We start from the raw sequence: 23,035 nt of genomic DNA, 5'->3' as shown, positions 1-23,035 counted from the left end.
ATAATGTGCAGTATTTTAATATTTTGATATTTTAAAAAATACATCCTAATATATATTTTACTTTCCAGAAGAAGAAAAAAAGTGTACTCTTTAATTTAGAACCTCCCCTTCATTTTTACATTTCGATGATTCTTTCGTTTTAGAGTAATTTCTTACCAAACATTACCAAGAAATATGCCAAGCCACAGGGCACAGGTTGTGGCCCTCTATCCCGAAGGTTATAGAACACTCCCGAGAAACAGCAAGACCAGGCCTGAGAGTATCTGCAGTGTAACCCCTTCCACTCATGATAAAACAGTAGGACCTGGAGCAGAAGAGAAACGGAGATCAATAAGAGACGACACGATGTGGCAGCTCTATGAATGGCAGCAGCGTCGGTTTTATAATAAGCAGAGCACCCTCCCTCGTCATGGTACATTGACCAGCCCGAAAACCATGGTTAATATTTCGGACCAGACAATGCACTCTATTCCCACATCACCCTCCCATGGGTCAATAGCTGCTTATCAGGGATACTCTCCTCAGCGAACCTACAGATCAGAAGTGTCTTCCCCAATTCAGAGAGGAGATGTGACGATAGACCGCAGGCACAGGACTCATCACCCAAAGGTAAGATGTTTGCTAATCTTGTGTTAACTACTACTTTATGGATGCTCTGTTTTCCTTTGAGTACATTATTCTCTTTTAAATGTGAGAGACAAGAACATAGAGAGGAGATAAGCAAGGTAGCTTATCTACCTTGTTTTAAAAATTAAGGACGAATATCCTGCAGTGTCAAAATCTCATGTATAATACCTGAGCTTGCGATGCTTCATCTCTAAGGAGCACAGGAACGGTTCTTTTGAGTAGATGGCATTATACATTCTTCTCTGCTTCATAGCATATCTCATCAGCTTTCCATGCAGGTTAAGGCCACATGCAATTGTTTTTGGCTCTTCATTCACTTGCAAATTCTACATCTGCCCTTTCTAGCATACCTGCAGTCTTGCATTAAGCTCATCCTGTTCTTGACTAAGATAGAAATACCTGCCTCATCTTCTAACCAGCTGAATATATGGCATATTGAAATATCTTCTTAGATACCCGATTTAATATTAGAGTGACAATGCTTACTGGTATATATACTTTTAACAAATTAAGGTTCAGAGAGAGATCGTGGTTGTTTGTTTTTTACCTGAGCCATCCTGCCACCTGTTGGCAGCTCAGCGGCAGCTCAGCTCGGGCTGGGCCAGGAATCAAACCGCTAGTTGTTCAGAGATCGCACTCTTGAGCGTGCTCTTAACCAACTGAGCCACTCGGCTGGTCCCTTAGAGATCATGTTTTAATGTGTACCTTAATTTAGTTTAAGTGTTGCTTAGTAGGTTATTGGAAGTGAATTCCCAGTGCTTTGTATCAGTCAGCTTTTCATCATGCCAAAGTGGTTGTTTTGATCAGACACCTGTGTATACAGCCAGCTCTCTAATGTCTATTCGAAAGTGAAAAGGAATTGTCCCGTCATTTTCTTTTTAATTCCAAAGAATTTCTTGCTTTATACCATTACCACATGCACTTGTTCTTAACCTTGTGACAGGCTGAATCCTTCACTTACATCATCGTGTAAAGCATTTGCTTGATTTTTCAACCAATAATTTTCTTTTGGAGGGGTGGCTCACTTTGAACTTTCTTGTAACAAAGTTCATTGCTGTTTGTACATCCAAAGGCTAAATCGTGTTTGATAAACATAGTAACAATATTCAAGAGAAATCTGATCAAATACATCTTTGTAGTGTGTGGTTGAAAGATGTTCTCATGGTTATTAGTATTTTTCATATTGGCCAAAATTTATCTGTTTCAACAATAAATATGAGATGAATATATGTTCTCTGTCAAGCTCCTGTTTTAACTCCTCCTTCCAAAAAACTTCCCCAACACTGCCAAATTTTTCTTTCAAACTGTCTTATCATCTTGATGTGATCAGTGATTCTCAGAGTATGGTCCATGGACTTCCTGGGGGGCATCTCTGAGAGTCCCCATGATGCTTTCAGGGAGTCTGTTAGTAAGCTCAAAGCCATTTTTATAATAATAACAACAACAACAATAAAGAGGTATTATTTCTTGTGTTACCATTTTCTAATAGTGCAAAAGCAATGGGGTATAAAAGCACCGGTACCTTAGCATAAATCAAAGGAGTGGCTTCAAACCGTGCTAGAAGTCATTGTGTGCTTCACTGCCACATACTTGCAATAAAAATAAGTAAAGGAACACTTTCACTTAAAAGGAGCAGTTTCACTTAAGAATCCCTTTGATGAAACAGTAAAGGATATTTTTATCATTTTACTATTCTGTGTGATGGCATGGGAAATATACTTCAAGCATTTCTATTGCATACTAAAGTACTAGTGGTTGTCTCCCAGAAAAACACTCGCATGAGTATTTGAGTTGCAAGCTGAACTAGCTGCTTTTTTCCTGAAACACCATTTTTACTTGAAAGTACGAGTGACAGACAAACTATAGTTGTTCAGACTTGGTATCTGACAGACACATCTCAAAGTGAAATGTTAGCCTGTCACTTCAAGGAAAAGAGCTGACAGTATTTGTCGCTGATTACAACATTTGAGTCTCCGAGCACAAATGAGAATTTTGAAAATCTTGTTTCTGCCACAGTGAGCTTGACAGCTTTCCAGTGCTTAAAGATCAGCGGTGGTATTAAAATGTGAGTTACTAATATTGTATATTGATCTGTGTCAACATTGCGAACATCTGCATGATTCACTGAACCAATACTTTCCACATGGACGATGTTCGATAATATAGAATCACTTAAAGCGCAAGTACACTAATAAATGCTGCTGTAAAACGTTCATCGATATGGTTACAGATACCCTTTTGCAACTAACCTCTGAGAAAATACCACTTTTTGAGCTTTGGTGCAATATAAAAGATGGATATCTACAATTATCCAAAAAAGCTATTAAAGTTCTTTCCTTATCAGTGTATTTATCGAGGGTGGATTTTCTTCATGTACTTCCACTAAAAGAGATTATCACAATGGATTGAATACAGAAGCAGATATGAAATCTAGCCAAAGCATTAGAGATTTGCAAAACTGTCAAACAATACCACTCTAGTCACTAAATTTTCTTTTTAAGAATACACAGGGGTCCTGAGACCAATAAGTTTCAGAGCCACTGAGCCAGACTATATCGAGTTACTCAGTTCATCAGCATCTGTATTCCCATCAAGAAGTTTTAGCATCTACCTTCTTTCATAAGCACTAACAGCAATTTTTAAATGGTATTTTACAGTCTGAATTTAAGATTTGTCATCACTGACGTTGACCACACAATTTGTATTGTTTTTTTATTTTCCTAGCATGTTTATGTGCCTGACAGGAGGTCAATGCCAGCTGGCCTAACTTTACAGTCTGTTAATCCCCAGAACCTCCAAGGCAAAACGGTGAGTGCGATACCTTTATTTACCATACCATGTTTTATTTATGTGCTACACATGATAGCACATATCTGACATAGCTCTTAAGTTTGAATTTTTAGAGCAGTGCCCCGCAAAGAAAAACCATTACTGTTTTTGTGGAAGAGATGCTCATCAGAATAATTTGGAATCATGTAGCCATTTTAGAATCTTATTGGATACATCTCCCTAAATATCTGATTGCCTAAATATAAGATTATATTTTCAAGGTTTATTGTATAACCTGGGTGTGTTTCTTTACTTCATTGGATGTGAATTCCGTCATTCTTAAAACAGAAGTTGGAGTAGTTATCAGCAGAACAAATCCAGCAAGCAACCAAGTATAGTCAAGCTACAATCCTATTAAGAAGTTTTTCCGGTGGATTCTTAGATTAACTACTTTAGAGTGGAAAAGAAACTGATTTACATATTTATGCAGAAAAAGAGAGACTATAAAAACACTTAACCATTATAATTTCATTCTCAGTGTTGTGGTCAAATTGGGAGGGAGTTATATTACCAGGACACTGTTATTCTTCAAATTAAAGAGAAAAAATGACCTTTCATCACTTCATTTTATTTATTTACTCAGCTTGGGCTGGGAATCGAACTGCTGTTGGTGCGAGCTCTTAACCAACTGGGCCGCTTGGCCGGCCCACTTCCTTTTATTTTAATGGCATTCTTTTGTCAGGGAAACTAGGCTTTAATGTCAGTAGGTAGTTTCACTTTCTGTGAAGATGTGATTTGAGGACAGATGTAGTTTTTCCTTGCTTAAAAAAACACTCTTCTCGCAGTAATAAAAAAAAATAGTTCATCTTATATGTATTTTGCAGACATTCTTTTATTTCATTTTTCGTCTTTTACACGCTTAGATATAAGGAAGATTTCCTGGCTTAAAACTACTTGTGACTTATTTATTAAAGGTTACAAACACTGCTTGACTAAAACTAAAAACTTTTAAAAGTTGGAATTTAAAATTTTTAGGCTGTTGATCTGACAAAGAAACAGACATTATTCATAAGATAATGCTAAATACCATACTATGAAATTTTCTCTTCTGCCTTGCTCCCTCTAGTGGATATTTAAGATAAAATGAATTTACCATCTCCTACTTTTTTGGGTGGGGCTGGGGGAGAGAAAGGGTCAAACGTGCCTCTTTTTATTTTGCTTCAAATTTTAAATATAAACTTATTGAATTTTTCACGCTTTTGAAAAACTTTTTTACTTCTTTAATTCCATAAATAATAAACCAGAGTTTCAAGACTTTCTCGTTTGGTATTTCTGTCAGATATCACTCTTGGTCTTAGAATATCTAAATTCCTTACCCCACCCTGCCTTCTCCCTGGACAGAACTCAAGAACTTGATATGATGATCATGAGACATGGACTGTCCCACAGTGATGAGGTCACAAGATGTGGCTGGCATCAGATCAAAAGCAGCCATTCTTTTTCTGTTAGGAAATGTCTTCAGGTCATACACACATTCTTTTGACTATTTAAAAGATTCTTGTCACATCTATATAGATGCTCAGTGTTATCTAAAGAATCCAGTAATAACTGTGATTTATGTCTTGACATTTTTTTTTCTCACCTGAAGGCCAAAGTTTTTAATATAATTTCAAATAATGGTTAAAAGGTTCCCTGGTGGTCTAGTGGTTAGGATTCGGCACTCTCAAATAACAGTTAAAAATTATTTCTGTCCCTAAAACAAAATTGTACTGGGGGGGAAAAAAGGGCAACAGCACGTGAGCAGAACAGAAGAGAGCTAGTGTAATGCTATGGTATAGACAAAACATGTCTCAGGAATGCTTTTTAGCTGGAAGTTTTAAAGAGCACGCTGTAGCCCTAAGTGAGGAGAGCCTCCCTCTGGCCTGTCTGCAGTTTTTAATCATAACAAAGCTCAGAGAAACACCAAGTAATATTTTATGGCCTAGAACACTGCCAACGTCCATACTTCACTGCATTCCTAACGAAGAAAAATGTATCAGAGTGGCCTGTTCAGGAATTCTCTCTACCTGTGAAATTCTCTTCCCCTTAGAGACTATACTAACCAGTCAGGAGCCAGAAGGTTCTGTGCTTTCCCAGAATGTGGAAGGAGGTGTATGCACCCATGGAAACTTTCTGTGTGTAGTAGATGCATTCTTTTTTTTTCTTAAAAAGTCAAAACTGGTCTTTTGGTCGTATAAAATATCCTACGAAAGTGCTGACAGTGGCATTTAAAAATATAGCTAAGAAGCAATTAATAGATTCCAGGTACTGAGTTTAATGATGTAAAGATACCATCCAAGTTTCACATGGATTTTAATTCTTTTTATTTACCTTCGGCTCTGTAGATTGTTGGACATGCCAGTATGTTCTGTTGGTATTAAAGTCTTGGGTGTCATTTTTCTTAAACATCTTATTAAAATATCTCTTAATACCTCTCATGTACAAACCTTTGTTATTCATTGTTTTTTTGTTTTGGCATTGTGTTTTTTTATGATTAACATTTAAATTTCTCTCATGAGTTCTGAGAAAATGCCTTAATTACTGTGGTTTTGCTGTATCTTTTGAAGTAACACTGTTCCTTCTATTTCTCTAGATATCTATGCATTTATGTAGGACCTATCATCATAGTGCCTAGGCACTATGTTTGATGTCAACCATAAGAGAAAACTTGCCAAGAAATCTTGGTTTAATATCTGTCACTTAAGACAACAATTAATCTGTTTTCCACTGTTTGGATTCTTAAATTGTACTCCTTCAGCCAGAGGAGCTTACGCTGCTGCTCATAAAGCTGAGACGGCAGCAAGCTGAACTGAGTAGTATCCGGGAGCATACGTTAGCACAGCTCATGCAGCTAAAGCTTGAGGCCCACAGCCCAAAGGTCAGCTATGAAGAGATTTGTCTGTGTCATCTGCCATTGTCATTTATTTCGAGCCGCTCATTAATCAGCTTGATCAGTGCCATTAGTGTCAAGCATGAGCCCATACCATCATTGCAACAACTTTAGGATCTCCTATTGACCCTTTGAGAATACACTTGTGGATACATGATTAAAGGAAAATACAGGTAGGATGCATTTCTCCTTAGCCTTCCACCCACCCATTCACCTGCCAACTTTTGGTTATGAGGAAGGAAATGCATACAGCCTTCAAAATAATGTTGTCATGTACCAAGTACTGTAACTTCCACATCTGGTGAAACCGATACTGAAAAGTCCTACAATTTCCCATAAAGCAATAAACTGAAAATTGATTATAGTTTTAATAATACTACCTATTAAATGTCAAAGATTAATTTTAAGATATTTCCTTTATTCTTGATTAAAGAGACTGAACGAATGTAAACATTTCTCAAAGGGTTTAATAGCCTCTGATTATATGAGAAATATCCAAAGAAGTAATACCTTATTGCAAAAAAGAATTAATCTGTAAAGCTTCTAACATTGAGTCCGCTAAAGCCATTTAAAGGATTGTTCTGCTTAATATTTCAGTTTATATGCATGTCTATTTAATATCTTATAAAACTAAGTGTAATTTTACAATAATTTATATATGTCGTGTGAACCGATTACAGGGGAGCATGTGTGTGAAAGTTGTCATGTACTGTGATATAATAGGTTGTGGTAAATTACCTGTTTTTCTTATTTCAAAATTGATCTTTTCATGAAATCTGCACCTTCTTTCTCTGCTCCTTTGTTTCTTGATTGATGCCTACTAGAATGAAATTCTTTCACATCATCTTCAAAGGAACACCATATATTTGGATCATCAGGTGGGATTTGTAGAATTTTCTTACATATAATATCTAATAGAACTCTTTAAATGTAGTACAGTTTTTCAGGCTACTCAGATTTTTCAGTCATCATTTTTCAGAGTTCATAGCATGACTTTTACAAGTCACAGGATAAGAAAACCAGGTGATACATAATTGGGCAGAAAGACAGTTGTAGGGCTGAGGGGGGGATACAAATGCTGGGTCACTTGACATGGAGAGCCTGAATTCTCTAGACTTCTTTCTTATCCCAAGAAAACTCCTATTTGTGCAGGCTTATCTCAGCTTGGCGTTGACCTGCTTAAATAGACACCAAGCTGTGAATGCCTTGTTGGAAGGCCAGGAGGGAAGGGGTAGTGTGTGCCCTGTATTCCCAAAGCGGAGTTTAAAGATGGGTGAAATATGTCCTGAAGATAATTTTTAATTGTGTGTCCTTATTCCTTGTTCATCGCCTCCTTCCAGTATTTGGTCTTTGCTAAGCTATGTAGAGTCAGTTTTACAGTGACCTACAGCTCCTCGCATTAACTCTGTGGTGGCAAAGAGTGTGATTGGTTCAGGTGAAGGTTCAGAAGTATGAGTGGCAGTTTGCAAATAAGAACTGACACTCCTCTATTTTAGTGTTTGTGAAATTCTCTATTAATATTTAATTTTAATTTGTTGAGAATTTTTGATATGTTCTTCGACATAGAATTTCTAATGGAGTAAAGTACATTTTTTTAATATAAATTAAGCTAAAACTTGTTTTAGCTTGTTTTAAAATGTTCAAATTTGAATATTTTATCAAATGAAAGCGGTTACTCTGGAAAGTAAGACAAATGTTTGCATATTTATATTTGCCTGTTTGAACCAAAATAATGTACTGCTTTAAATTATTTATGTTTAAAGAGGGATTTTATGTTAGGATAACCCTTTAAAAGATGTTAAATCATTTTTTTCTTTGAATTAAAAAAAATACATGTTGGTTAACAAAAAATTTATGTATTTTCCCACAAAATGTTTTCTTCATGATTTTGCCCCTTGGAATGCTTTAAAAATCAGCATTTCATGAATCCAAATTCAGACCTTCACTCCAGAGACCGGTGCTATTGAAATTTAACCACCACAGTGTATATCATACACTTTGAAAGCAGCCTAATAAAGACCCATTAGTCAATAAAATAGTAAAAAAGCCTTCCCTCAAAATTTCACACTCCCAGAAAACTGGTCAGATACATAGAAAATAACTTTCTTAAAAGCTTTTTGTCTATAAAGCTAGAGATAGTTCTAGAAAACAATAGGATATTACAAAAATTAGATTTAAAAAACTGATATAAAAGTGAATCTGAAGTTATGTAGTACCTCTGGAAATAAACCTTGTGGTTTCCTGTAATTTATTACGCACCTCAATGATCAAAACTGGAATTGCAGAGACATAGAACTTCAGAAAATCTTAGGGGAAGACATATATCGAAAATACAACTATAGTTGCTAAGATGCTTCTCTACTCTCTTTCCTGGGTCGAAATCAGTTCCTTCCCTTTACCTAGGAGACCCAGATCACAGTTAAGGTTTATATTTTGTTCCCATAACTCCTCTGGAAGCATACTGTTCTGAGCCTTTCCTGATGCATCATGCTAGGGGTCCCACAGGTGGCTTCGGAAAAAAATCTCCAACTTTTTATTGATTCTCTCCATTCTCTCAACATGTCAACAGAGGTTTTCTAATAATTCTCTTTCTCTTATGTTAGATCCAAAAATAATATATAGTATCTCAATTTTCAAATTCTGTGATAGTGGAAAAAATTACAGAATTTGATTGCTTGAATGCTAATTTGTTTTGAAATAAGACTTTTTCAGAAAGCTAAAATTGCCGGGTTTGGGGCTCGCGCCTGTAGTCCCTACCACTCGGGAGGCAGAGGCAGGAGGATCGCTTGAGCCCAGGCATTCTGGACTTCAGTGCGCTATGCCCATAGGATGTCCACTCTAAATTTGGCATCAATATGGTGACCTCCCTGGAGCGGAGAACCACCAGATTGCCTAAGGAGGAGTGAAGCGGCCCACGTCAAAAACGGAGCAGGTCCAAACTCCCGTGCTGATCAGAAGGCAAAAATTGGGCCGTTTTTAGAGAATAATTAGTATATAAAAACATGGTGGGGACTTTGCCCATAAACTCAGATATGTCTAAATGTATGTGTGTGTGTGTGTGTGTATGTGTGTATATATATATATAATATATATCCTTAGGATTTCCTAAAGAAAATCCCTCTTTAAATAAATCAAAAATTTTTATGGTTTCAAATAATTGCATTTAATATAAATAAAATATTTACTTTTGAACTGTCCTATATTTTATTTTCAGTCGTAAGGGTACTAAGTTATATAAAAGGAATTCTTAATAATTTTGAATTTTAGTGAAAGTTTTTATTCAGCGCAAACATTTCCAGCTTTTAATCTTGTTACTGCCAGTGACCTATTTTAGATTACCAGGTCTGTTAATCTTCTAGGCATTATTGGTTGCCTGGGTTTATAAATTGATTCATCAGTTTTATATAACTACAAATTGGAAAGTTGATTTTAAAATCTTAAAGGTAAAGGCTCTGGTCATATTTTTTATACCAAATGAACATGTACTAATTGATAATCACTTTCAACTCTTATCTCTGCTTGCTCTAATAAATCATCAGAATAACCTAAGGCCAGCAATAAAGTGGAGTCTTCCGCCTGTCCTTGGTTGAGGTATCACCATCATCGAAAGAAAATTTTTAATTGATTTAAATTCTTTAACCTCTATCACTACTCATGAAAAATAAAACCAAAGGATAGTCTCTGAGTTGCTTCAGAGGTAAATTCATTTCTGATATTACCAGAATACTTATAACAAAAATAAAGAAAAGAAAAGAAAGCTCCTTATGTGAAATTCTGAAGATTTACGTATCACACAATCAATCCAAAAATCGTGATTTCTGGTGCCTATAGCTTGAGCAATATACTTTGATTTCTAATTAGCACCATTAGGAAGATGAGTCATGTACCAAAGTGTTTTCTTTTTAAATGACAAAAGCTGTGCTAACTGTATGACAGACTTTTTTTTTTTGAAGTAGACTATTAAAGTTCATTTATGCTTTTATATAGCTCAGTTAGTGGACTATCCAAAGCCTACATTTAATAAGACTAGCGTAGGTTTATTTGTTATTTTTCTGAATTTTAAGATAACATAGTCCCAAAGTATAACCTGTGAACATACAGCAATCCTAACTGTATACTTTATGTACCCCATCCAGGTTCTATTTAAAAAATGAATAAATACATAATATAGCAGTAACTTATTCTCATTCAACCTAGTTATCACTTGAATATTAGAGGAACTTTTTACAGTTTAAGTGAAACTTGCTAACATCATCCTAAAGTATACCTATGAAATGGATTTAACATTTATTAGCTTTTTTCTCGTTTATTCACCTGCCTAACAATACAGAAGAGAGAGGGGAGAAAGTCATAAGTAATATTTTGCAATGGCTCTGTACTACAAAGGAAGCTGGAAATAAATTCAAGATTATTAGTACTTATAATGATATCTCCTCTGAAGAAGAATGAAGTGTCCTGTTGCAGTTTTTTGAAAGTGAGGGAAGAGAGAATATCTTGATGTATTTTCTTTCCAAAATAGGGCAGATTGAGTGTGAGTTTTAGAGCTCTGTGGCCCTGCTGAACAAGTGTTTGATGAATTGGAGTCCCTGATGTCTCCATAGAGCCAAATGTAAATCATTGAACCTGAAATATCAGGTTTCCATAGAAGCATATTGTAGTCAACAGTCTGATATTCAGCTGTAAGACACAGACAAGGTTGTTTTGTTTCCTGTGCCCTACTTGTTATTAAGTGTTTTTAATAGTACCCTGGTGGTTAAATTCCCAACCCAGCCCATAAATGACCGTGTTTAGCCCAGTAATAGACCTGAAAACAGGACTAATGATGTCATACACCCTAACTGTGTTAATGAAAACATCTCTCAGAAAATGTATTCAGAGTGCCAACCCAGGATCTTAGGAACACATACATCCATCTTCTTCAGCAATAGAAATAGGGACTTCAAGTTCCTTAATCTTGTCACTTATAAGGATTTCCACCAATGTCTAATGCTTGGCTACTGTAACCTGAACCAGGACTGGTTGGTTTGAGCAAGGGAATGAAGTTGGGGTTTTAGAAACTAGACCAGGAGCAAGAGTGGAATTGGGCAAGTCCTCTCCATGGATCAAGAGGTGGAGCAAAAGTTGGTTTGATCAGTCATGAAGGGGGGATTAATAGCAATGGGGAAATTAGAATGGGTTCCCAATCCCTTCATCTGTTTTCCTCACTTCTGTATTCGCTCTTTCCTCCATTTGTTTCTTTCCTCCTCGCTTGCTTTTTCTTTCTAACTTTCCTTATTAGTGATTGAAAAGTAATTCTTCGGGAATTTAGATGATGTTGCCTTTTCATTCTCCCTAAAACCTTCTTGCCAGCTTTCCATGTTAGGCAACGATAACAGAAAATGAGATGCTGAGAGAGAAATAAGCAAGTTGGGATAGACAAAGGATCTAGAAACTTGGAGCCGTGCTGCCCAGGCCTTTTGTAAGCATGCTGCCCCCTTGTGGGTAAACTAAGCATATAGCCACCCTCTTCTCTGTCCCACCACCCTTGATGATTATACCACTCCAGTAGCCACCCACCCTCTTTGCCAATACCTGCTACAGTAAATTGAGTTACATAACTTTTACAAATCTGAGCTTTACTTGCATTGGTACTGCAGCAGGTATTTTTTTCATCTTTTAAATGTAAAATTATATTGTAACATTGAATGTGCTTTCACAAATTGCCCTTAAAATTATGACATGCTGCCTTTACCCCTCTCCCTTCAAGAGTCACTATAGTTAATTACATCAGAAATGTCCGCGTGAGAATGGGAAAGGAAGGGACACACCTGAGCCAGCCACACTTAGGTTGGGGATTGCCTGTATCCCATGTACTCAACAGTTCTTTGGGAAAAGAGTATGCCGCGGCTACCATAATTAATGAAACTCACTTGCTTCTCCTGAGCTTCTCTCCCTCCAGCTAGCACATACTTAAGTCATTTCTGAATATAACATCAAATAGTATATTCTGTTAATCTAAAAATGAAATGCCAAAGTGAGAGGAAACAGGCATTTGTTTGAGATAAAAAAGAATTGCAATCTGGGAGCACAGATTCAGACAGAAACACAAATTATGTCTTGATTACGGGGAAAAGGCAAGGGGTTTTTATAAGAAAGGGAAAGGAAATAATTACAGGAATAGAAGGAAGGAATTTCCATTGGTGCTAATAAGCTAAGTTATTCTTTAGCTCCACGTGGCGGTGCAACTTCTAAAGAATGTCCTTAATTTTCAGTTCTCACAGTCAGGATGTCTGCTTTCCTATTAACTTAACAAATAGTTGTTTGGAATACAGTTTTGGCTAGGCCCAATCCAAAGACTATTTTGCCCAATTCAAACATTCCAAAGGGTCAAGGAGCAAGACGTCAAGGCCTTTCCTCTGGGATGACAGCTCCAACTCTTATTTTGAAATTATTCCATTCCTATCAATTTTCTCAATTCTCTAGTACCAGGTGGCTAAAGGACCTTATCCTTAAATTCTCATGATAAACCAGTTTGCCATAGTACAATTAAAGAAAAAAACCACTTAAGCATACTGATTCTGTTCTTTGTTACACGAAAATGTTCAAATTTTGCAAGAGTCAGTAGCTAAATCCTTGTAATTTTATCTGTATATTTTTTTAGAGTATCAAATGCTTGTGGGAAGGATAAGAAAATCACTTTTGTTTAATACTAACTTCTAAAACACCTTGAAGAGTAGTAAGCTAAACTTTCTAATTTGCAAGTTTTGTGGTAGCGTTCAGATTGTATGATGGGATTCTTTTTTTATAAATATTAATATTTTATGAACTGTATGCTAAAATCACTAGTGACTTTTGGAAGAAGTCAGATATTCTGTTCTTAGTTGCTGTGGACATCCCTCATCAGTATGCTTTCTATATCCTTTCAAGAAACCACAATGAGAAAACTATGAGACAGCTCTAGCCACTTTTAAACATACTTAAGCCAAGGGAAATGCAAAAAGGAACAATTAGCTGGATGTATGTAATTAGTACTGAAAATCATTCGAGGTAAAAATCCACGAGTACTTTGTGAATTTTATTCTTTGTGTTCATGAAAGAGAGCTTTCCAATAAGAGAAGAAATGCTAACAAGATGATTGAAAAGATTTCTTGATGGCTTTCATTGTTTCTTGTCAGTTCAGCAACTTCATTCTAGTGAGCTATTAAGCAAGATCCCATTTTCTCTAATATTTCAAGGGGTCCTGGAGCTCTTATTTTTAAGGATGATTGAGAGCTACAAGAAAGAATGTTTCTAGGGGATATAAAATAAGCATTTGGAAAAAGCAAACTGAGGAAACGAGAAAATTAAACGTATGTTATTTAACACTTGCTAACCCAAACTAGTCACATGGTACTACTGTATTTGCCGGCGTATAAGACGACTGGGCGTATAAGACCCCCTAACATTTCCACTCAAAATACAGAGTTTGTTATATACTCGCCGTATAAGACTACCCCCTCTTCTGCACACCTTCCACACACCAAATAAAAGGTAAAACAATATCAGATTTGATTTGGCCCACTGAAGTGCAAACAAGCGTATTGTATTTCGTGTCACCACATAACCGTTTTGGCGATGTTGAGCCACCATGTCTGCTACATGTTTTTCGAGTTCTGGCCAGTGTGGGGTGCCTCTTCTTAATGCACACTTACCCCTTGGCATACTCTTTAATGCTTTCTCATTTGATTTCCAGTCCCGAACCATCTTTTCTGTTACTCCATATTGTCTTGCAGCAGCACAATTATTATTTTCCTTAGCAAAGTTTATAACTTTCAGTTTAAAATTTGCATCATACTTCTTTCTTTTGGCTGGTGCCATGATAGGGATGATAGGGGTTTGACTGGTCGACATTTTCTATGCTGTACTGTACAATGGTGCACTATTGTGGTTGGCTGTTGGCTGTATACAAAGCCTGATTTGATTGGTCCCTGCTCCCTGTTTGCCCGCCCTGTCACTATAGCAGTCTGGTCCACCCTTGCATCAGCATCTCCCTGGGACCTCACTAGTGCGCAAGTGCGAACTCTTCAACATTCTAACAGGCACCATGATAGCGCAAAATCGCGAATCTTCAATGCATATGTAAAGAAATATACGGTAACCCGAATTTACCACACTCGCAAAATCGCACACAGCCGACCATACACCCAGTATGGTATCGCGATTCGCGATTTTGCGCTATCATACTGGGTGTATGGTCGGCTGTGTGCGATTTTGCGAGTGTGGTAAAATCGCATAACAGCAAAATCGCATAACAGCCGAGCATACACCCAGCAGCGCTGCTGATGCCTGAACGGTATGTGGAATGAAGTGGGCAGGCATCGGGAGGCCACTATGGCACGGGGCAAGCACTATGGGCAGTCTATCTGAAGTGTACCTGGCGTATAAGACGACCCCCCACTTGGAGGCATATTTTTCAGGGCCAAAAAATCGTCTTATACGCCGGCAAATACGGTATCTGTTTTCTTATGCCTTGCTATTAGGAGTGATCCTCTCTTTCCCTCATACCACATTCCCCTCTTTTCTTTTTCCATCTCCCACGTCCTCTGAGTCTTTGATCATAGAAGTAGTGAGGGAGTAGTAGATGACAAAGTTCTTAAGCAGAATATGACATCATAATGACAGAATTCTAAGAAGACTAAATAAATGGACAATGGCTAGATCAGAATTTAGAATGCGGAGAGACTTAAAATATGTGTGTCATTATCCTGATCTCTTGGTCTATCCAGTGCTTACAATATATTATTGTGGTTCTGTTTCTTACCAGTAATTAATCTGTCCCTTTTTGCTACTATTTTCACCCATCTCAACCCTAACTGGAGATGTTCCTTTTTCTTGGTGTTCCCTCATCTGAGCATTCATCTACTCATCATTTTACTAGTTGTCTCTTTGTTAGTCTTAACCTCTAGCCCCCGGGTTTCTCTCAGAAAGCAGAACCTGTGATGTGAGCTTCCTTGATAAGGGTTTGTTTGCAGAAAGCTCCCTTTGGGAAGTGATACCAAAGGACAGGAGTAAAGAGTGAGCAAGGAAGGAGGGGGAATATATGATCAACTATGTCAAATGAATAGAAACACTGCAGAAATACACAAGTGAACAATAGAAGAGGGAAGCATTTGTACTGGCTTTCATCCACCGTTGACCAAGGGTTGCCCCATGAGACTAACTCTCCAGCACATTGACGTTATACATACATGAGCATGTAGGCCAGGGGCCGGCAGACTTTTGAAACGGAAGAGCCACCAGGGGTCAGCAAACTGTGGCTCGCAAGCCATATGTGACTCTTTGGGTACGTTCTGTCTCAAAAGTTTGCCGACCCCTGGAAGAGCCAATCCTGTCCCTCACAACAATTTAAAAATAATTCGAGAGCCATAAATACATTTTTACATAATCACCATTATGTGAATAATTTCCTTTAAAATTTTTATAAATAAAACTATGATAGTTTTATTTTTATTTTCAATTTTACTTCAGAGCCTGTGGCTCGTGAGCTGCAGTTTGCTGACCCTTGGAGGCCCTTCCGTTTCAAAAGTCTGCTGACCCCTGGTATAGATGCTCATGTATGTATGGGTCACCATACACAAGCCGTTGATGGGGCTCATAGGATGTAGAGAGGGGCACAAAAACACCTCTCTACAGTTTCAGTTATGTATTTCTAGTTGCTTATGGAGATCTCCATTTGGAAGTTCTGCCTTCAGAACATCCCCAACATGTTCCAAAATTAGAGTTGTCATCTTATCCCTCAATTCCCTGACCAAAAAAATAAAAGCAAAAATGGTTCAAAATATTGGTCACTTTTACCCTTGTTGATGTAATAAACATTTCTTGAACACGTCATCCTTGGGGAAGAGCTCGCTGGGCTTTGAGAAGGATCAGGACCTTTGCCTTAGCTGATAGTTTACACCTAGAACTTTCAGTAATTTAAGCCCCCCAGGAAAGTGAGACCCCAGGAAAGTTTCCTCCTCCAGCTATGACTAGGACAGCCTGACACCAATCTTTTACAGTCTGATCAGTGGATGAAAAGAAAAACAAATAGCAACCTGGAAGGACCCAAGATGACAAGATCCTTGGCCTCCTGCCTGCTATCCCACCATTCTAAGGGTGGAGAATCAGCATGGTATTTAGTCGGGATAATTAACGCCACCATGATACCCTATATGTACTAAGCTGCTCATTACCATTTAGTTACCAAATCTTGGCAGTACAAAAAGCAACTGCCACATTATGTCTTTCATCTAATTTAGGAAATTTCACAAACTTCCTGTTAACTACAAAGTGAAGCCACTTTTGGGGTGTCATTTGAGCCCTATACCACCCCCAGCCTGTGAAACACTTCCTCCCCTTTTAACCCTTTTTTCCATCCAGCGACTCACTTGTTTCCAAATACTTCAAAAGCACTCCCATTCTCTACATTGTGCACTTGTCCATCCTAATAGCTTATGTATCACTTTACCATTTTCTGCACGGTCATGTACAGCATCCCACTTGCTTCTCATCCATAGCCTTTGCAGCATGTGGGCTGGTTACCTTTATCCCCATTCAGTCAGGTTTAATGACTTACCCAAATCACAGTTAGGATGAATACCTTGTATTCATGAATTTTCTTTTTTTTTTCTTTAATCAGTCTTGACTTCCTTTAACATTAATGGCATTGTTCTTAGAGAAGTTCTGTTTCAAGTTGCTGATCTTTGTTACTTGAGAACTATCAACTCCTGGTTACATACTGGTTATTTTCCTATCTAATAAGATAGAAAAATGAAAACAAAATTTCCCCACCCCTCCTAAAATGCATAATATTTATACAGTTTTATTTGGTATTTACAAAGCAAATATTTTATAGCTCAATTACAGTAACTTCCGTTTCTTCATATATTTTTTCAGAAAGTTCATTCAGCAAAGATTAATGGAGCTCAGTGCAAGGCAGGAAGTTAGTGCTTACAAAGTAAGAATTCTTAAATGATTTTCAAAGTCTAAGAAAGAAAGAAAGTTGAGCATAAATGCCAAAAAACGTTTCTGGGATTGACCTATGGGTATGATTATGTAGTTAAGACATAAACTGATAAATCTTTGAATTAATGGCAGGAATTCTGCTACTCAGTATCAGTTGTAACTCAGTAAGAATACAATTGCTGTTAAGAAAACCCAGATCCTTGTATCTAGAAGATATTTTGATTTAAAGCTCAAATATATTTTACAGTAGATTTACCCATGGCCAGAACATATATCTTATTTTATTAAGAGAGATGTAAGGTCTTTGCTTTTGGAATGTTTTGTCTCTTTAAAATGGTATTGTTAAAATATTTGCAAAGAGGAGGAAAATATGACCATTTCAAACATAATCACTATAAACAATTTTTACAAAATGGATTTTGAATTCTTTTACTATTTCCAGTTGCCTGTGAATGCCAGGAATGAAGATGGTAGCATCAGATAATAATATATTAGTTGAAGTTAAAGAAACAGTGACTAAGAGTCCTTAAACAAGGAAAATAGATTAAGCCACTGAAGTAAAAATTGAATCTGTAAAATTTATCCTATAGGCAAAAGGTTTTTCATTTAAAGATGTTTAGATTAAAAGGGAGGGTAGGGGGAATGAAACTCACCGTAAGTAAATTATTTGGAAAGACATTAACCTAGACTTTCACAGTTTTCCTTCAAAATACAGCACAGGTATATCTCAAAATGGTGACTTTAAAAAACTCAGCCATTTCAAATAGGTTGTGAGTATAAAGATTACCCTCTTTGTTCTGCTGGCTTTCAAGTATTTTCATGATGTTTCTAAATAAGTGAGCCTTATAGGTGTCCGTGAAGCAAGAACTTAACTGCATCAGCCAGTTTAGAAATGCTTTTTTTTTCTTTTAAGAGAATGTCAGATACATTTAACTACTATGTGAGCATCCCAATTTGTTGTTCCCTTTTTCTTTAATCTTTCTCCCTGGAAGAAAACAAGGAAACATGATATAGTCTAGCTACATCTTTTAAAGTACCATTGATTTTTCTGAATATGTAACAATTGTTGTATTTTCCAAAGTTTTACTTTTAGAAAACATATATAGCAGGGATAGTATTCTGATTGCTTCAAAACTTTTAAATAGACCTCAGTACTTTGCCCCATCAGTTATAGAGAGACTCATTTTCATTCTTCTATTTAAAAGTCACTTCAAATTTCTCTGCTTCCTGTTAAACAATGAGTACTTTCAATAGGTAGTCATACCCTTCAATCTCAGGTTCTGGGACTTTCAGATGTGCCTCCATTGATAGTGGAAGGCATTTTCATTGTCATTATCTAAATGACCTATTTATAAAGACCCCTGCATTCCTAAAAAGCTTCACCCTAGGCATGTCAAATTCTTGAGCTTTTTAGTTTCGCCACACATCTTAAGAGTTTATTGATGTAGACACAGGAGGACATTCTTGAGAAATGGATTTTTCAGTGATTAGGCTATCATGGCTTTTTGCTATTGTTAAGATAGATGGATTCCCAACTTAAAAATTCTTTTCCTAAGATGTCATTAAGAATTCAGGAGAAGTCCATTTTCCATTTAAATGGAAAATGACAGCACAGAAATGGGTCTTCTTGTTGGTTACCAGTGAAGGACAAAAGCTCTATAGGGCAGATAGAAATCGTCCAGGCTGCTTGCTCAAAGCAAAAGAGGACGGAGCTGTCAGCACAGATTCAGACTCAAGGAAGCGCGGTTACAAGACAGCTTGAGCAAATGTTTTCCCCCTTCTGAGCATGAGATGCAGATTGGGATCAGGGGTGGGAGGATTATACTTATTTTACTGGTCCAGAATTTCTAGACCTATCTAGTATGATAGCTACTGGCCATATGTGTGTATATAAATTTACATTTAAATTAGTTATTTTTTTATAATAGTAAAATTCACTTCCTTAGTCACACTAGCCACATTTCAACGGCTAAAGAGCCACATGTGGCTGATGGCTACAATATTGGACTACACCAATATAGAACATTTCCATCACAGAAAGTTCTGTTGGATGGTGCTATTCTAGATTAGATACGTAAACTTTTTAAAGAGCAACTAAGCCGCTACTTAACCATTTCTTATACTTAAAGGTGGATTGGAGAATTAATCCTTTCCGAGAATAAATTATATGAATGATCTCTTGGCTCTGCCGACTGCTAATCTCTCTCTTTCTGACCTTTCCCCTAAAAAATTCTTTAGGCACAGTATCTCATGAGTTACAATATCCTGTTCCTTCTACATTTGTACCTGATCATTTGAATATAGGAGATTCAGTTTATTATTTTAGAGGGGGTTAAGTCTGTCAATACTATGTCTCATACAATCACAAGAGAATATTTTAATCTAGATGCAATACTTGTGTTTAGATAATTAGTTTGAAATTTTTCATCTTTTGAGAGTTGTATAGATACCTTGACCAACATTCTGCATGACCCATCAGGACCTTGAAAAATTCCTTTCTAGTGATGGATGAATTAGTCCTAAATTACTTGAATTAGCGCCAGTATGGGACCATGGTTCTCAGGCCTGATTTCCTGTCAAAACTGGCAGTGGACCTTCAGAAAGAGAAAAATAAAATGTACGATTCTCAAGGCCCTCTTCCCCTCAGTCCCAGTCAGAATTGCCAGAGCTCACCCAGCCCTGCATATATTTTAAAGTCTCCAATAGGCTTTTTGTTTTACCAGTCAGGTTTGAGAACTACTGAGATACATAATCTCAGGGAACACCAAATAAAGAAGAAAAGTGTAGGTTTTCTGAAACAAAAAAGCACTATCTTAATGCTTTCTAACCTTTTTCATGTATGACACTCATAGAAAGGGACAATAGATGCACAGCCTTGAAAGAAACTGGAAGAGGTACTGTCAGGAGCATGTTAGGCCCACTGGGGACTGAGGTGGTCCCTGCCCACACACCTGTAACCCATTCTCAGCCAATAGGTATCGGTTGGGAAGTTCTGCTCAAGATCCTAGCAAATGTGACACAGTTACATATACCCATATTGAAAACGTTTTTTGGTGATGTGTTTTTAAATCAAGATATTTCTTACACTTACATCAAAGGATGCTTTATATTCATATCACCAAACAGACCTCAAAGCTGAGAAAGAGGCTTGAGTCAAGTATCATACTTTCTAGGTAGCTTTTCTAAACACTTGGACTTACAAATTTAGGTAAAAATGTGTTTTTGTGGTTAACAGAAATACATTGGCATAACTAAGTGTATTTTCAAGATATTTCCACTTATGTTTTCTTATTTATTGCTGAAGTTAATTACGAAAAGTGTAATGCCTGAATCGTATGTTCTCATTTTTATTATTATAAAATAATGGGCCTTTTATAATTTAGCAATTAACTGAAACCTAAACCTATATTACCTGTTACTTCAAAGAAGGAATTAAAGCAGGAAGCAAAACATTTAACTCGATTTCAAGTAAATTATTAAACATCCTGCACATACTAATTAGTCTTTCTCTTGCTCAGATTACTTAAAACAAAATATGTCGGCTGTTAACACCATTATAATGCTGTCTAGGATTCTTGAACTCAAACCAGAGAAGATTTGTTGGATATTCTTTTTTTTTTTTTAACTTGGGCTTGTTCTTTCAAGGTATTTATGGAGGACTATATGTTGTATTTTTTAGGTTATACTATACTGCTTTAATTCAAAAACTATTATAAAGTTTACACAGCAAAAGCCAGTTAAAATATGCCCTTTCAGTGTAAGTTATAGAAACAAGTTAGTTTCTAAATATTAAGATATAGAATATTTCAGAGGTAATTCAGTGAAAGGAACCACTGGCCTATTTCTAGGCTATATTTGAAGACAAAGCAGATCTAGTATTTCCAGTTCCGTAAATCTGGAAAGAGTGAAGGTTCAGTCACGTCATTGAAATTGTTTAACAGGGACCAAACTCCCATTGTTCGGGATTCTGATTATTGTATTTAGTTGGCTTCAACTGTTGTGTGCATCGAGAGAACCACCACATACAGGACCACTCACCTGCGCAGATCATTCTTACAATCCGCTACCCAGACACCATAAGGGCCCTTAGTTGAGTGAGTGTGATGCCCGAGGGAATTCTGAAATGGTCCCACAGCTTCTTCCATTCTGTAGATAGTCTTATCCCATCTCTTCTCAACTTGAATAAAATGGGATTCCAAGGAGTATGTGAGCTGAGGAACACTCACTATTAATCAAATTACATTTGACTGACTTTAACACCTTGACAACATCATAGTTTCTGCTTCCAGAGGGAATCTTTAGACCAGCGTGTCACTTTGATGTTTTAATGATACTGTCTACATCTAAGATGCTCAAGATGCACATTAGAATTATCTGGGTGACTGTATTCCCTTCAAGGTCCTCAAGTGATTCTGATATGGGTTAAGAACCATTGGTCTAAATAAACTTGAACTTTGCTTTCTGAAGTAGCCAGTAATAAAAAGGAAAAAAGGTATTACAAGATAGTCATATGTATTTACAAAAGTATTGGGTAGCTTATTTTTTTAATTAGTTAACATTTCTTCCAATAAATTTCTAATGTGGGTATAGATTCATAAGAGATTAATGGTTCTGAGAATAGTTCTCTAGATTATAGCCTCACTGCACTAGAGGACTCCAATAGGTTTCTTCTACCATAACTCCCAGCCTTGAACATGACTTGAACACATGGTACTAAAATTTTTCTTAGCCTCTTTATGTCACCAAGGGGTATTTGTCAGAGGATGAATTTATTTTGTGTTTATATATTTTTATCCTTGATGCTTCAATAAGTTTTCTTTATTTTTATTATAAAAGCAATATCTACTCATTAGAGAAAATTTGGGAAATGTAGAGAATTATAGAGGAAGAAAAAAAATAATCCACATTACCACAGTTGAAAATAGTTTCTGCTAGCATTTTCATTCCTTTGTTACACTAAATTGTCAGCTTGCAGAGATGCCTTCTAATTTTAATATTCTAGGGTTTTGATATGTATGTTTGAAATTTTTCGCAATGAAAGTAGCCAATTCCAGAAGTGATCTCTGAGACACTCTGCGGTTTGTATACTTTAAATGTTATTTTTGCTTTTAGTTTTTTCTGTTCCTACGCCAGTTATTTCTTGCAAAGATCCCTTCTCAGTGACTTAATATTTAATGATCTTTGATGTATAAATTAAACAGGCATATTTACCCTCTCAAAGTATTCCACTAAATAAATCAGGCTTGATTATCCTTCTGCAGAAACCATATTGTCCCTTCTCCCTTTTTAAATACGTTTTTAAGTAAATTCCTCAGGCCTAGAATGTGAACATTAATGGTTAATTTGTACCATATTGAAGCTCCACTTAAAGCTATGAGCATATTGACAGAAGTAGCCATTTAACACAGTGGCCCATTAGTAGTGTCAGATTTCCAATAGGTAGTTTCATTTTGACCTTGGGCATCCTTTACATTTGGATACTATTTGATCTTCCATTATTTCTTAAACATTTGTGCTTCTAATCTCCACCCCGCTACCCAATAATTTTTGAATCGGGTACTATTCTATCTAATTTCCATGACAAGCTATTGAAAAATAGTGAGTATAGATAAGATTGCTTTGAAAATTAAATAATACCAAAAATGAATAGAGATTTAAGCTGCTTTGTATTATACAAAATATGTATCGTGCAGTCAAATGGTTAAGCCAAAACAAAAAGCAGTTCTACTTTATTCCAAGATAAACATT

The 23,035-nt window shown here is 36.6% G+C and overlaps 1 protein-coding gene across 16 annotated transcripts in view; it reads left to right on the top strand.

Moving 5' to 3' along the window:
• Nucleotides 1-23,035, top strand: part of PLEKHA5 (pleckstrin homology domain containing A5) — a 221,049-nt gene that overhangs the window by 174,525 nt on the left and 23,489 nt on the right. For 13 of the 16 annotated variants that reach the window (XM_019661741.1, XM_019661740.1, XM_019661738.1 and 10 more), the window contains 4 exons: nucleotides 144-609; nucleotides 3,352-3,435; nucleotides 6,194-6,313; nucleotides 7,150-7,203. In XM_019661741.1, coding sequence (XP_019517286.1) covers nucleotides 144-609; nucleotides 3,352-3,435; nucleotides 6,194-6,313; nucleotides 7,150-7,203 — 724 coding nt within the window. The remainder of the gene's footprint in view (nucleotides 1-143; nucleotides 610-3,351; nucleotides 3,436-6,193; nucleotides 6,314-7,149; nucleotides 7,204-23,035) is intronic. The other 3 variants (XM_019661750.1, XM_019661751.1, XM_019661744.1) reach the window with 2 other exon arrangements.

Source organism: Hipposideros armiger, unplaced genomic scaffold (genome assembly GCF_001890085.2).
Source record: "Hipposideros armiger isolate ML-2016 unplaced genomic scaffold, ASM189008v1 scaffold_360, whole genome shotgun sequence".
NCBI lineage: Eukaryota > Metazoa > Chordata > Mammalia > Chiroptera > Hipposideridae > Hipposideros > Hipposideros armiger.
This window is presented reverse-complemented; position numbering and strand designations above follow the sequence as displayed.